At 34.0% G+C, this 13,553-nt stretch overlaps 1 protein-coding gene across 5 annotated transcripts in view; it reads right to left on the bottom strand.

Moving 5' to 3' along the window:
* Nucleotides 1-13,553, bottom strand: part of LOC118198542 (uncharacterized) — a 211,667-nt gene that overhangs the window by 70,662 nt on the left and 127,452 nt on the right. For all 5 annotated transcript variants that reach the window (XR_015040678.1, XM_085814991.1, XM_085814990.1 and 2 more), the window contains 2 exons: nucleotides 11,511-11,602; nucleotides 5,195-5,334 (listed from right to left, as the gene is read on the bottom strand). Coding sequence is in view for 4 of the 5 variants with exons in the window: in XM_085814991.1 (XP_085671117.1) it covers nucleotides 5,195-5,334; nucleotides 11,511-11,602 (232 nt within the window). In the remaining variant the exon portion in view is untranslated. The remainder of the gene's footprint in view (nucleotides 1-5,194; nucleotides 5,335-11,510; nucleotides 11,603-13,553) is intronic.

Here is a 13,553-nt window from a genome sequence, read left to right as displayed (position 1 = left end):
AGTCAAAATTATCATCTGTGGCTTGAAAGTTTCGTTTTTATTAAAAATAGAGAATTTAACAAAGCAGTGGTTTGGAGGCTACATTTACGCTCTTTCCGAAGAGAAATATGCATACTTCGTTATCCAAAAACGATGTGAGAGTCATGGTTTTGTGATATCTAAAGCGTCGATAGTTAATATCATCAACAAGAAAGGAAAAAAACGTCAAATTGGAACCTCAAGCGGGGCAAAAATTCCAAACAAGTATCCAAGGAAAAAATGGACATCTTCGACTATTGCAATGGTACACTGTTTAATGTTAAAAGAAAATCCCCCTAGTCAAAGGACAGTTGCAAAATCATTAAAATGCTCGGTGTCCACTGTAAACAAAACGATAAACGTTGATTTAAATCTTCAGAAAGCGAAAAAATGCAATGTGCATCGTCTTCTTCCAAAGCATATCGCTCAACGCAGGACACGCTGCAGAATTCTATATGAGAAACACTTATCCAAAGAAAAATGGAAAACAATTGTCACAATAGATGAAGCATGGGTGTATTTAAATGATTGTAACAAAAAAAGAACAATTTATTATCATAAAAGGGGAGAAAAAAATTTAAGTACATGGTTCAAAGAATCGAAAGAAAGTTTTTCTAAGGGATTCATGATTGTTGCTGGTTTTTCTTATAATGGCAAGTTAAAAATAAAGAGAGTGCAAAAAAATGTCAAGATTGTGAGACTCCAGCAGGACAAAGCTAGCAGTCACACATCAAAATTCATTGTAAATTTCCTAAAAGAAATGGAACAAAAACCTGGTATCAAGGCCATAACCCTTCACTGATATCCCTACTAAATCTCCCGATGTGTCACATATGGATTTTTGTGCTTTCGGACTTTTAAAAACTGCATTATCCAAACGTTGTCCCAAAACCCTAACAGGACTCTGGAAAGCTGTTCGGGAGGAATGAGATAGAATACCTCTTCTGCCACTTCAAAAGGCATTATTATCCTGGAAATTGCGGTGTCGAAAGATAATTCAGAATAAGGGATGTCAAATAGAACATTTAAAACACAAGAATTTTATTTAATTTAGTTTTGTGAATACAATATACATCGTCTAAAAAATGTGTGAACAGCTTCTGTACCAAAAGGGTTTTGGAGCTGTTGGCTTGTGTTCAAGAACATTCTGGGCTAAACCAGTAAGAATTTGTTCCAGAAAGTTCTCCATCCATCTATGGCATATCGCCAATTTTGTCACCAAATCAACCATTTCTTGCAAAATGTGGCAACCCTAAACCTGCTTTGCTGGGAAGCTATCTTACTGCACCTGGACATTTCGTAACAATATAAAAAAGGAAACTTTTTTTAACAATTCACGTGTTATTCTGAATCAAGTGAATTTTCTAAGGATGGAGATACATTTAGAAGCTAATTTTTTTTTTTTTTTTTTTTTTTTTTTTATAATTTCAAATATTCAGCAACTTATAATGCCACATACTTCACAAACATTCCATAATCTAATGTTTATGTTATAATTTACTATGGAATGATAGCTTAGTACATAGAGTAAAAATTATGTAACACAAAAACATGCCTTGTTCATGAAACCCTATCAATTTTATTTCATTAAATTATTTGCGTTATCTTAATGAGATTATATTTTACTTAATTTCAAATAAACTTGACATCCTTTCTCTCTTCTATACATTAGTTGATTTCTGCAAAAATCATTAAAAAAGAACTATAAAAAATTCTAAAAAATATAATAATAATTGAATAAAGTTAAAAATATACAGGATGTACTGTAAATGTAACAAATGTCTAGGGGAGGTAGGGCACATCATAAGGATTAAAAATTGCATAGGAACCCATGCCCAAAAATGTCAGGGCTAAGTAGTAGCAGAGATAGAAGATGGGAAAAGAAACAAGAGTGACCTGACACCGAAGGACCATTTATTGCCGGACATATTCAAACACACCAGGAGTTTCTTTGAATATAGCAGCTGCGCAGGTGAGTCTAGCCATAAGATCCATTTCAGACACAACAGGATCATGATACACGACACTTTTGATGGCTTCCCACAAAAAGAAATTGATAAATCCAGTGAACGTGGGGACCAGGGAAACTGGTCCACTATGCCCAATTCATCGATGCGGGAATGATCTGTTCAAATGGCTACGAACACCCAGTTCAAAATGAGCAAGAGCCCCATCATGCTGGAATTACATGTTGCACCTAACATTTGGTGGAACATCGTCAAGCAAATTGGGAATAACCTGCTCCAGAAAGATAAAATTATTCGCTTCAGTCAAATAGTCCGTCGATGTCAGGCATGTTTGGCGTCTGATGGTGCAAACTTCGAGCATCTGTTGTAACATCCAAGCTGTTGTATGCCATTTGTGTTCATGTCCAATAAATGTTTCAATTTAATGACTCTTGCTTTTTTCCCCATCTTCTACCTCTGCTACCATTTACCCTGATATATCCGGGTATAGGCTCCTATGCAATTCTTAATCCTTATGATGTGCCCTACCTTTCCCGGAAGTTTGTCACAACATTTAAGGTACACCCTGTATATATAATGTAGTATTGATGGCATAGAACATTAAACTTGCAATGACCAGCAAACTTGGCAGTCAAGACATATTAAATATTCTTTATTTCAATTGACATTTGCAGCCACAATTTACTTGGCACTCTAATCATGCCTATTCAAGAACTTTTACCTTTTTGATGCTGTTGCGACACGAAGAGAGCAGCAAGGTAGCGTTTTAAAAGGAACAAAGGTAAAAGCAAAATGTGCAGTTATCCAATAATGTATAATTATAATGTAAGGTTATTAATAATAATTAATAATGTAAGGTTATTAATAATAATTAATAATGTAATGTTATCCAATAATAACTATAATATTCAATTAAATCTGCAGTCTAATATTAAATATGATCAGGATAGTAAATTGTTTCACAATTTCTAAACAAAGTATATTTTCAAATAAATATTATTTACTGCTAATTTAACAATTATGGTATCACCACATTAACCACCCATTATGCACATTACCACAACTAATAAAAATAAATAAGCTATAATTAGGTAACATTATACAGAAAACATACATGGAAGAGTGATAGGTATTTTATCTTGTACATATTCAACTGGACTTGGTATGTGCAATATGATCATCAACTTCTTAGAGAGCATGGACGTTGCTGTCAGAAAATATATCAGCAATTCTACAGAAGGCACGTCATATATGCGAAGTCCTTATAATGGTTTTACTAAATGGTTGAGTGAAAAAGTACTTCACCGAATTCATGTTTGGTGCTACTCCCATACTCTAAATTTAGCACTGGTCGATTCTACGAATAGCGTTTTAGAAGGAACTTCTCTTTTATCCCTAACAAATGAAGGTGGCAAATTCTTTAAGGAATCCTATCAAAAAATGGGTGTGTAAAGAGGAGTTGATGATACAACCAAATCTAGGAAGCTTCATCTCATTGATGAAACAAGATGAAGTTCAAAATACTACATCCTAAAACAAATTTTTGGCATGTTCGATTGCAAAGATAATTGTTTATACGTAGAATTAATACTTGCACTCAAAAATATTGCTTCCAATGATATACCAAATGCACACATACAACAAATGGCAAGTTGATTCTGGACAAAACATCAACTTTTAGAACAATATTATCCGCTCGTGTATGTTTGAAAATATTTCAATATACTAAGCCAGTAATGGAATAGTTGCAGACAAAAGGATTAGATTACATCCTTGCATATAATGTGGTTAAAGAGGTTATAAGTTCTTTAAAAGCAATTTCTAGAAACTTTGATTTAATATTTAATGCATCAAAATTGTTTGCTATGGATTGCCATAATAACACTAAACAGGCTAGGTTATGATATAATTATAGATGAACTATCTGCTAGAAGATGTCGAAAAGTGAAGCAAATGGAAGAAAAGTCCAACTAAAATTTTAATTGCCCTTTCAAACAATTCAAAGTTACTGTCTTTGATTTTATAATGGATAACACCATTTCATCAATGGAAAGTTGGTTTACAGGGCATAGGGAAGTTGTATGAAGAAATATTTCTTCTTGATCCTAAAAATTTTTCGAAGCCATTGTCACCAAACTCTTTCAACTATTTATTTATATAATAAGGGCACTGTGCAGGTGTAACAACTGAAGGGCACTGTGCAGGTGTAACAATTGAAGGGCACTGTGCAGGTGTAACAATTGATAATCTTAAGGATGAATATCAGGACCTAGTAAGTAAATGGAAAATACTAAAAATTTCAATTGAAAATCATTATTTTGAATCTGATATTGAGTCAGAAGGAGAGAGTACTCTATCTATTAATGAGCATTTATCGAAAGCTAAATGCAATTTTTGCAAAATTTGCGTTTTCTGTGTACATAAATTACTATTGAAATATAATTTATATAGTAACGCATACGCCATTGTCTTTTTTCCTTATACGTTTGTACTCATCCTCTCTATAATGTAAGTTGAATGCAAAAGAGCTTTTTCAAAATTAAAAATTGTAAAAAGTAGATTAAGGAGTGCTATGAAGCAAGCTAATTTGGAGTCATTGCTATTGATAAACATATAAAAGGATATTTTGGCTAAAGCAAAAATTGAACATATAATGGAGGAAATACTTACCCAGGCACGTGAAATTAAAAAATACTTAAATGGCTAATTATGAATCAACTGTGTTTTGTTTATATAATTATTTAGTCACTGTTATTTATTGTTTGTAGCTTATTTGCACACACACACACATATATATAGAGATAGATAGATATGAATAGTGTTACTTTTCTGCAAAGGTATATTTTTATATTATAAAATTATTTTTATGATGATGATGATGACAATGCTAATTTGTATGTATAATGACATTTCATATGTAGCCTTAGGGCTGGCATATTTTTTTCCTGCCAGGGACAATTTCTTTGGCCAATCCACCACTGCCCAGAACGCAATTTGTATGAAAGAAGAGTAATTTTCAGCTTCACCTGCCCAGGTGGATGCAAGATATAAACTCAGTTCTTATATCGTTATACTCCCAGAGCTGAAACTGTCCAATCTTAGTCAGTATAATAAGCAATCTCAGGAGTTAAGCCTTTACTAAAAGAATGGCTAAGACATATCTTTAAAAATTTGGTTACTAGTTTCATAAATTTATTAAAAACTCTTACCTCTGGGCAGCAAAGCTTCAATAATCTGATACTTTTGCCACACTGAAGAATACCTTGGGAATATTTGCATATCTCTGAAGGGACAGCTCTCATAGAATCATCAAGATTTTCAGTGTATGCAAATTTCCAATATAATTCATCTAAATATATAAGACACAAGTTAACAAGAATAATATCACTACACTATACATGATTATTTTAACAATATATATATATATATATATATACAGGGTGATTATAATTAAAGTTTAAGTTTCAAACCGCTATAAAAAAAGAACCACTCATGAAAATGACGTCAAATTTGAAAGGAATGTTATTGAAGAAGGCGGAAAGCGTATGGCAGAAGAAAAAATTTAGTTTCAAAAGTTAGCAACAGATGGCGCTGCAAGCGAAAGAAGACTTAAATTAAAATGTTAGTTAAATTTCAGTGTTATAAAGCCACCAGATACCAGGCTGTTCCTCATTTCGCGTCTCAGACGTTCGCCATGGGTGTTTCACTGCAGGACTGCGCTCTGCTGGTAAAGCTGTATTACAAGAATGATGATTGTCAAGAGTAGCTCTGCAAAAATTCAGGACACTGAAGGGTATAAAAGAAGGCGTTGGTCCAATGAGTGTCGTATGTCTAAAGAAAATGATGCAAAAATTCGAAACGACAAGTTCGTTTGATGTGCAATCTGGTAGAGGGAGAAAACGAGTGCATTCGACGGTAGTTGAAGAAGTGGCCACAGCATTACAGGAGGGGTCGGCCGGTGGTGTGCAACCGTGCAGTGCACGAGGAATTGTCCGAACATTGGACAGGCCTATGAGCACAGTGCTGAAAATTGTGCGAAACATTCTGCAATGCTAACCGTACAAAATTGGCCATGTGCAGGAGTTGCTTCCGTCTGACCTGACAGCTAGGGAGACGTTTGCGTTAGAATTCCTGGCTCGCATGGAAGTGGATAATGAATGGCCGTGGAAAATTTTGTGGACAGATGAAGCCCATTTCCATCTGACAGGATACGTGAATACCCAGAATTGTCGAATATGGGCAACAGAAAATCCACTGGCAACGCACCCCGTACCACTTCATCCTGAAAGGGTCACGGTATGGTGTGGCTTTACGGCATCATTCATCCTACAACCATATTTTTTCGAGCAAACGGGTGCTTCCAGTCCTGTTCCCGCAACCGTCACTGGTCAGAGGTATGCGTCTCTTTTGTGCAACCACGTGATTCCAGGTCTGCAACAGCATGGATGTGTGGATGAAATCATTTTTATGCAAGATGGCGCTCCTCCGCACATTGCACATCCCGTGAAACAGCTGCTGAGGCGCCATTTCGGAAATGCTCGAATTATCAGCCGTCATTTCCCTACATCCTGGCCATCCCGATCGCCTGATCTTACTCCGTGTGATTTCTGGCTGTGGAAGTATCTGAAGGATGTTGTGTTCCGTGCTCCAATTGCAAATTTAGCGGAATTAAAGGCACGCATTTCGCAACACATTCTGAACATCACCCCGGAGACACTGCGATCCGTTGTGGAACATGCTGTTTGTCACTTTCAACTTGTTGCACACAACGGTGGACACCATATTGAACATGTTTTGCGCCAGTCTCGCGACAGTCCCGAACTTCTTTGATGAATGGTTCTTATGCGGTATGTCGCCGCAAAACTCTTGAAACCGATTTGTCCCTTTCGATGTGATATGTACAGTCATGCAAATAAAATTATTCAACAATTCTAATTTTTCAATGCGTTTTAATGTGTAACTTCCACCTTAGCCATTGTTTTACGAATCATTTCTCGTTTCTCGTCGTGATTCTGCCGCTTACAGTGCCATCTGTTGCTAACTTTTGAAACTAAAATTTTTCTTCTGCCATATGCTTTCCGCCTTTTTCAATAACATTCCTTTCAAATTTCACATCATTTTCATCAGTGGTTCTTTTTTTATAGCGTTTTGAAACTTAAACTTTAATTATAATCACCCTGTATATATATATATATATATATATATATTAACTCCCTCTTCTCTTAGTTATGTCAATATAATACAAAACTAACTCTTCTCAAAACATTGTTAAAATATTTTATACATCTTAGAGGTAATGTTATCCTTAAATATTTTAAGATCTACAAGAATAAATACAGAAATTCTGAGCTTTTAAAATCTTCATAACATATACATAGAAGAATTTGCAGAAATGAAATTTGAAGTAATTTACTGATCTTATTCATATAATGTCCTGCAGTATTCCCTTATTCATATAATGTATTGCAGTATTCCCTTATTCATATAATGTATTGCAATATTCTCTTATTCATATAATGCATTGCAATATTCCCTTACTCATATTATGTATTGCAGTAACCGTAACAAACATCACTCACTGGAGTAAACAAAAACTGACAACAGCATTATGGCAACTGAACCCAAATTAAAAGATATATGAGAATAAAGGCAATTGCACACAGAAAATTAGCATAAAATAAAGTTTTTAAAGTAAAATAAAGTTTTTAAAATAAATTGAATAAAATTGTGAGTACCCCCTTAAAAAATCCTAGAATGTTACTATGTAGAATAATTTGCAGCAGAAGTTAGAGCTACTCATTTTGCCCTTTTAAATTCATTGAATCTTACACTGTCTAAAGAATAAAATGTTTTGAAGTTAAAAATTTATGAAATGAATGTACATAATTTACAGAAAAATATGTAAGCATAATATAATTCACAGGTAAAACCATAATTAAAAAATGTAAATTAAAATAAAAAGTTTTTCTAGCACAAACTGATATTTCACATGATGTAAGCATCACATTATAAAATAGTTTAAATGTACCATTTAAACAAAGATAACAAAATATATTTGTCAGCCTTAAATGCTTATCTGATATTCATATCCATGCTATGTGTGGAGCTTAACATTCAGAAATTATGATAATGACATCTTATCACTTATTTTTTATACATTTAATGCACTTAATTATTTTATTTTTACAGAATATCATAACATATCAAATTAATATTTGAGACAGAATAAGGTTTTAAAACTGCCTTCATTTCTCTCTGTATGGAAATACAAGGGGTGTTTTTAACACATTGAGCACCACGTCAGCCATTTGTGGCTGACACTAGACTTTCCGTTTAGGCCGCGTCAGTAGATGGCACTAGACTTTCTGTTTAGGCCACGTCAGCCATCTGTGGCTGACAATAGACTTTCCATTTAGGCCGCCATTCCCAGGTTATGCCATTCTCCAACAATCTCCTCCTCGTTGTCAGAAGATGATAAAAATACATTCTCTCTGGGCAGTTTTCTAGCAAGAATAATTTCACTGCTGCTATTGGTTTCACACTCTTGAACTGACATTTTGACGCTTAGGGTCAAAGAAATTTTTGTCTGCACGGGGCCAAGAACTGCAATGAACTGGTTTGTTGTAAAGGGAACACCGGCCACGAATCTATTTCGATAAAATGTTATCTAGTTGGCCAAACAAAACAGATTTGACGCATAACATGTTGAATGAATGCCTATAGGAATCACGTTCCAAACGTAAACTATCTTCTACTGCTATAAAAATCACTGGCCCTACCATACCAGCGCTTTTAAGCGGCACGCATGGCCTGAACGGGATTGCCTAAGAAATACGCGCGGTGCTCAACATGTTAAAGTAAGAGTCACTTGAAAATATAAATCAAACGAAAAAATTTTCAAAACGAAATTCATTTTCAGATTCTACATACACCCCTCTATTTTCCAACATAGTTGCCAAGTTTGTTTTAACATTTATCATACCTTAGAACTAGATTTTGAATACCCTCTAGAAACTTGCTGCCTGCTCTGATAACCAAGAGGTCACGACTGTTTTTACATTCTAGACTAAAAACTTCAGGAAATTCGTTTGAAAGAGTGCTTATGGTGAAGCATCTGTTCTCAAGAATTTTCACTTCAGCTGAAGTCACCATATCATCTGTGATCATTGATGGGCGACCACAGCGGGACTCATCATGGATGTTATTGCAGCCAGCTTTGAAGTCTCTGACCCACTTAAGCACTTTGCCTTCACTCATGGCAGTAACTTTGTAAACTTCCCTAATCTACCAGTGAATGTCTGCAGTAGACAAATTTCTTGCTGACATAAAATGTATCACTGATCTTACCTTTCACGGGGCAAGCAATTCAATAATCTTGAACATTTTAAAGACACAGAGCAGACCGTACAGGTTACTTACACAGCTGCAACTGAGCACAGTTGTTTCCAAGGAATGAGGGGACATGATGCAAGCACTTGTTGCCCCCCCCCTCCGCACAACACATATTAGTGTATGCAACAAAAAAGCTCTTTAAAAACACTCTATGCAGATTCTCTTCAGATGAAAAAATTAAACATACCCCAGCCATAATAAGATGTCAAAACATAGGTTATTTCATGGTTCTGAAGCATTTACAAAATACTTTAAAAAATTAATTCAGTGGGAAAAAGGATTTATATATATGACTTGTATATATAAATTCTGAATAAAACAATTTTTCGATCAGCTCATATATATTGTTACGAAACGTACAGGCGTGGTGAGATGGCTTCCTCGCAAAGCAGTTTTAGGGTTGCCATAAAATTGCAAGAAGGACAGGGTTGCCACATCTGACGAGAAATCGCCCATTTGGCGACAAAATTGACGATATACCATGGATGGTTGGAGAACCTTCTGGAACGAATTCTTACCAGTTTACCCCAAATGTTCCCGAACACAAGCCGAAAGCTATATAAACCCTGCTGGTCCGCAGTCAGTCAGTGTGCATCATCAAGAGGGAGAGTGTGCGTCTCTCATCGAGAGTGTGTCTCGTCTAGCGAGTCAATCAAGTTGACAGCCGGGCAGCGAGTGCCGAGTGGGTCATCGAGTTCACCGAAGGAGTCTCTTAGTGTATCGCGTTTAGTGCATTGTCGAGAGAGCGTGTTGAGCTCCAGAAATGACTGAACCGAGAGTCAAGAGCTGTGCTCTGTGTGTCGTCGAGTGCATCGCAAGTTGTAGCGTGGAGAGTCTCGAGAGTACATGGAGTTCCAAGAACGACCAAGCAGAGTCGGGAGCTGTACTCCGGAAAGCTCTGGAGTCAGGTGCTTTGCAGGAAGCTATTTGCCTGACAGTATGCAGGCTGTGTCACTGATTGTTCCAACGTGTTTATAGTAGATCTCCAACGACTGTAAAAAATTTTATTAGAGCTGTCCTGACAATACTGGCTAATAAAATGTGTTTTGATACTTCATCAGGTGTCGTTGTTATTCACTCCAAATCTACACAAACCCCATACAAACGTGAAGGAAGGAAATAACGCAACAACTGGTGTCAGAAGAATAGGAAAAACGTATCAATATGAAAGACATTATTTCTTTTTGTAAAGCACTTCCAAAAATGCATGATCATCTTAAATATACGGCTAATTTACATTAAGGTCGCTACTGTAATTATATAATAGTTCATGAAAAAACAAATGTTTGGAAAAAAAAAACAGTACCTACTGATATTTTTATTTTTAGACTAAATGTAGTAATTCTGAAAAATTTCTTCATAATACATTTGATTAACTTTTACATTTATAAATGTTATTCCTTGATAAACAAGAAATTTTTAAAATTTTTACTAAATGTTTGGAATACATGCAGCTGATGCTGCAGTACATCCTAAAAGATAAAGACATTATAATGAATGGTTACGGTGAAGATGAATTTAACATATTCTCAACAGTTGGATATTTTTATACTAGTCTCTCACTGTAATAGAACAACGCTATGAGCAGTTGTTACATTGATAGCAACGGCTGTATTTACAGGAAAAGTTACAAAACACAAAATATAATGTGAGCTGTAGCGGACAAGAAATTAACTGTGAGCTTTAGCCTTGTTAATAACATGAAAACTAACTGCATGTAAGTCACTAATTTATCAAAATAAAATGCTTTCATTTTTTAAAAAATTATAATGAAACTGTTAAAAATCATAATTATACTTTTAGATGAAAAATATTTAAATACCACCTCACATCTATTACATAACACCCTTTTTTTAATATGCATTAAAAAAACAATAACTGAAAAAAAATTAAGGAAAGTATCAAATCATTATCAAATTTTACTAACACAAATTCCACATTCTATGCATAGGTATCACCATTCATTAGGATAATACATAATTCAATGGTAATTAAAGAGAAAAAATAGAAGGGAAAAAAAGGCTAGAAAATAATTATTGTAATGGTACTGCAATGAAATTACAGCTTTCTCATGAAAACATTTGTTTCTGTAACAAAAATAAATAAATAAATAAAATCCAGCAATAAAATTACCTCTTCTGCTTAGGTACTTTGAATCTTCCACAATTTGAAATTCACCATATGGATCATAGCAAATACCTTCGGTCATCCACTTATTCAAAAAACTATAAACAAAACTATATTTAATGTTGCACAATAAAAAAAAAAAAAATCTTCATTTATTATAAAAATCATTTTCATTCCACAAGAAAGAAATTTTATTCACATCTGAACCCTAAATACATTTTAGTTTATGAAACCTAATTTTTTTTAAAGTATGCTGTAAATAAAATTAGCATCCTTGAAACTTGAAATGAAAAATAAAATATTTATCTTGAAAAATTTATTAGCACAAAGATATTCTCACAAATAAATAACAAATTATAAAACATCCGCTTAAATTTAATCTGCTTTTTCAATAAATAAAAATAAAATAGGCAATTCAACAATTAGAAAATTATACTTTTTCAAAGGGCAAAATTAAACACGCAGTTATTCTCATACATATTGCATTAAAGAAAATATATTAAATTTCTTTAAAAGCCTTTAAAATTATTGCAAAAGATTCCTTTAGTTCATTTAAATTACAGTAATCATTAGATTGTATTTTTAGTTACATGTAAGAGAGAATAAAAAAATAGTTTTATTTAATGAAATATTACAAAGCAGAATTTATACAGTGAAGTGTCCATTTATTTAAATTAAAATTCCTGATTCTTCATTGCAACTAATAATCTGAGTGCAACTAATAATCTTGCATTGATACATCCCACTGCTTGACCACAATCATATGCACTGAAATGATGGCTCACAGATATTCTGCAGTCAATCTTTGTCAGCAAAACTGAAAACTTTCAGCAATATTTTCAGAAACTGGCAATGCAATTCTTCTCTCAAATGTTACTACTTACAATTCTGAATAATGAAGTAATGTGAGTCTACTATCTTATACAGAGAAGAGATCTTGCCTTCCAATGCCCTCTACACACACTTGAGATTATGCTACTAAGAATACAAATTTGCTGTTCCTTAATAACTATCAAGAAGTGCATATATAGATTTAAAACCAATTTAAATACAAATACAGTCAAAAGTCTTTAATCCGGATGTCCATAATCCAGAATGATCTATAATCCGGACTTCAAAGCTACAAACTTTCTGTGCATGCGTAAACACATAATGCATTTACACATGCCCATAATATGTTTACGCATGCGCGTTTAATGTATAACGGACAGTATAAGCTAAGCTAAAATTATCTAATTATCTATTACAGTTAATGTTGCAGATTGCGTTTTTCCTTAATCTTCGAACTGAATCCGGCTTACTATTTTTTGCAGACTGTTAGAGCAATTTTATAAAAGTAAGCTTGAACTTTCGATTATGGCAAAAAGAATTTCCGATTCTGCAGCTGCCAAAAGATCTACAAAGCGAAAGCATGTTGCGATATCCATCAAACAAAAAGTGGAATTGCTGCAAAAAATGGATAAAGGCATATCCTTTGTTTCTCTAACCATTTTGAAATCTGTTTATCAATTTCACGCTGCTTACGGGGGGGGGGGACGTCACGGCTCTCAGTGAACTGGAAGTTGATCTGTCAGCACTATCGTTATCTTCAGAGCAGATGTTTTTATTTTAATCGCCTTATAATTCCTTACTAAATGTAGTATTTCATCTCGATGTACTCCGTCTTTGATATGATTTAAATCAAATTCTTCATCATTATAAATATCACGAATACACATTAAATAGTTTTCTGGTTGCAATTTTTTAATTTCGACTATGCGTAATGTATGCTTTATGCATGCGTGCATTGAAAGAAATGTTTAATAAAGTAAACAAATAAATATTAAGTTTTTTTTTTTTTTTTTTTGTAAATTTTGATAAGATCATAATTGCTCTTTATTTCATAAATTACAGTTTCATATTTTTAATTTTATAATTTCTGCATGCAATCTTACCAGATTTAATCTGGAAAAACTGATAATCCAGAATCGTCGAAGTCCCGACGAGTCCAGATTAAAGACTTGTGACTGTATTTAACACTTAAGCATTAATTAATGCTTCACAAAACGT

This window comes from Stegodyphus dumicola, chromosome 4, assembly GCF_044657685.1.
Source record: "Stegodyphus dumicola isolate Sdum_Otavi_A_Nest chromosome 4, ASM4465768v1".
Lineage (NCBI taxonomy): Eukaryota > Metazoa > Arthropoda > Arachnida > Araneae > Eresidae > Stegodyphus > Stegodyphus dumicola.
The sequence above is the reverse complement of the archived record's forward strand: the minus strand, read 5'-3'. Positions and strand labels throughout refer to the sequence as shown.